The 3,243-nt window shown below is 38.5% G+C and overlaps 1 protein-coding gene across 1 annotated transcript in view; it reads left to right on the plus strand.

The window, feature by feature from the left end:
• Positions 1-459: 459 nt before the first annotated feature.
• Positions 460-3,243, plus strand: part of TBX15 (T-box 15) — a 38,942-nt gene continuing 36,158 nt past the window's right edge. Inside the window, exon 1 of the mRNA XM_010146359.1 lies at positions 460-670. Within this exon, the coding sequence (XP_010144661.1) occupies positions 579-670 (92 nt within the window). The 5' untranslated portion in view covers positions 460-578. The remainder of the gene's footprint in view (positions 671-3,243) is intronic.

The raw sequence follows: 3,243 nt of genomic DNA on the forward strand, positions 1-3,243 counted from the left end.
GATATTAAAAGGGAAAAAAAAGCACTGTTTAAAAATAACCAACTTTTCAATAGTAGTGCGGGAGAATATTCAATTAAATGGAATGTGGTTTTCCAGCTAACCCATCTAATCTTGAATTGAAACTATGAGTTGAATTAACTTCTTTTTGTTACTGTTTTATTTAAAATTTCTATTTTGTACTCTGTCTCCAGCATTGTTTGTTACTATTTGTATTTTATGTTGAGCGTGCTTTTTTCAGCTGTTTCTAAAACAACAAAAATGCCAGATGTCATGTTGGAAACTCAAATCAGGCCATAAATGACAACAAACCATAAATACATATTTGTTTATACATACCTATATAGAAGGCCACTGTACTGTTCTTTAGCACTTCCCTTGTAGGCCTACCTCTTCTCTCCCTTCACATCTCACAGCTGGTAGAACTTCAGTGTCTTACCTGGTGTGTTTACTTTGCAGACTCAGAGCAGAGCACTGGGTCAGACACAGAGGTGCTGGCAGAAAGGACGTCCTGCTCATTTGGCTCCCATTCTGACCTTACATCTGGTGGCTCAGGCCCTCAGCCTCCTCCACCTTCATCCATGGAAGAGATTCAGGTAGAGCTGCAGTGTGCTGACCTCTGGAAAAGATTTCATGACATTGGGACAGAGATGATCATCACAAAAGCAGGCAGGTAAGATATCTGGCTTTTTGTCTAGTTAAAAAAAAAAGATAATAACAAAACAATATTTTTCTTTTTTGAAGAAATCTTTTTTTTCCCTTTTTCTTCTTGATAAGCCAAAAGAATAAATATTCAAGAAAAATAAAACAGCTGTCAGAGTTTCACAGCTGTATCTCATACTAGCTTTCTTAAGACAGGTAAAGTTGTTTCATATTACTGTTTGAATGAATGGCTCCAAAGGAGAACTGGCAGCTGCAGGAAACTGTTGAGAATAATCTTCCCTTTAGGCAAATAAATCAGGAAATGATCATTGTACTGTTGGCTGTACTGAATTTAAGATGAGTTATGAATTTGGGAGTGAGCCATTTGAGTTTCCTTTCAAGTTCCCATAGCACTTCACGAGCCAGTTGATTGAATCTCGAATAGAGTGAAATTCAAACTCACCTTTGCACTGAATTAATATCTTCCTGCAATTCTAAATAGATAAAGTGTTGATGCCTTCCTGTATAAAATATGTGCAGGCTTAATGTTTCCCTTTGCTATTGCAACTGATACCACGTCAGCTGAGGTTAGCCACCAATAAACCGGATTTTTTTGAAAAGAAAACCTCACCCTGACACGCTGTTAGGCAAGAGTAAGATCTTCATTGCTTTCTAGTATTGAAAAAATGGCTAGAGGTCTGTTTGCCAAAGCACAGCTTGAAGCTCGTTGTACATTCCTGGATCCCTCAAATTCTTTTTCTTTTAGCGATGTTTGCAGTAACGTAACGTCCCGGACTTCACCTAACGGTGTTTTCACGCCGCTTAAGGCTGCGCAGAGGGAAGTCAGCACCATGGACAGAGGCGGTGAAGGAGTGCGAACCACGCGGCTGTCCCAGGCGCTGTTCGGCCCCTTCCGCCAGCACGCAGAAAGGATTTTTGCCCCCAAGTTTTGGGGGAAAACCGCAGTGCTCTATTATTTTTAGTTTTGTTTCATGTCTGTGCTCTCCGAATTTGCCAGAAGAGCTAGACTTTGTGTTCTTGTGAAGCAAGCGCTGTTGCTCTGTAGCCCCAGGAAGTCCACATAATTTGCAGAAATTTGTACCGGAAAAACAACCTAGATAATCCCTGAAGAAGATCATCAGAATGGGATTCTCCTGGTTTTAGGTATACAATGTCATTGGCACAGGAAGCATCTTGCATCAGTACAGAGTGGGCTGCTGGTTTTGCCCTTCTGCCTCAAATGGAAGAGGCAAAGTAACGGAAACTTAACGCTTCCAGTTATGCAACAGTTTTCCTCTGGAGATGTCAAAGCAGATGCAGAGAAAATTATTATTATCCTTTTTTAATATGGGGTGAAACTGAGACCTAAGCAGATTAAGTAATCTCTCCAGCACTATTAAATATAACACTGGCAGAACGAAGTGCCCTGCTTCTGACTTTGTCATCCTGGTGCCTGGGCCATGCTGTCTCAGAAAATTAAAATAATATATTGTTTCCTGTTGGATTAACTGTAATTCAATCTCTTACAGTACATAGAGTAAATAGACTTTTATAGCAGCATAAATATCTTGAAGCCCACCAACACCAGTGCACATTAAAATGCCCACAGCTCAGTAATATGAAGATGACCTCATCAGCTCACGCATTTCTAAATGAAGTGACTGACCTTTCTGGGATCTTAAAAAGACATTCTCTGATTACTGTTTTGTTTTAAAACAAAACCTCACCAATAAAATTTCACCATCAATGCCACTAGAATTTTGCAAATATTTCAATGCAACTTCTCACAAAAGCCTTGACAACATTGACAGAGGTCCTGGAGAAGGAACAGTTCATGGAAAAAACCCCACAGTGGAATCTTCTAGGGAGATATAACATAGTGAAATTAAATACTTTGGATCAGCTCAAAACCAGAAAAATTTCTATTTGGTCAGACTGATGCACATATGCAAAAAAAGATTCTGTAGTTCCTCGGAAGTTTTTGGGAAATTACAAGACTGAATACATTTTTATTTAAAAAAAAAAAACAAACCCAACTTTTTCTTGAAATTTGTCGTCTGCTTTCTTTGAGCTATAAACTCTCATGTGTTGATTGGAACTATTTATTTTAACACTTAATGTAAAACTATAATTCTGACATTTATGAATTGAAATGTTTCATGTCAGCAATGGTTTGTGGAACTTGCCATTCATATTGCCTTTCTGACAAGTATGTCCTCCTACATTGCATATCATCATAACAAACAATAGCTGCATATCCCTAATTTCACGGTAATAGAAGGAAGCCGGTTAAGAATTTTTGTAAGATGTATGTAGTTCCTTCCATGTAGGTAAATAAAGCAGCTGAGCTACAATTGCAGTGAAGCGCCATGCCAGGAAAAATGAGCCCCATTTAGTAAAGCAACATCCCAAAACAAAACATTAAGATTCACTTCCCCCATCTGATTTTTTCTCTTTGCTTCAACTTGGCCTGAAATAAAGAAATAAATTTGCTTTGATTTTCTTAGATTTTGCCTCAAAGATTTTCGTGTTCATATTTTGGAGGAGAGGTGTCTATGCTCTGGGGAAAATCTTGGTCTGCATTTTCTGGTGAATATCTCTTTC

The sequence above is a fragment of the Buceros rhinoceros genome, unplaced genomic scaffold (genome assembly GCF_000710305.1).
Source record: "Buceros rhinoceros silvestris isolate BGI_N320 unplaced genomic scaffold, ASM71030v1 scaffold202, whole genome shotgun sequence".
NCBI lineage: Eukaryota > Metazoa > Chordata > Aves > Bucerotiformes > Bucerotidae > Buceros > Buceros rhinoceros.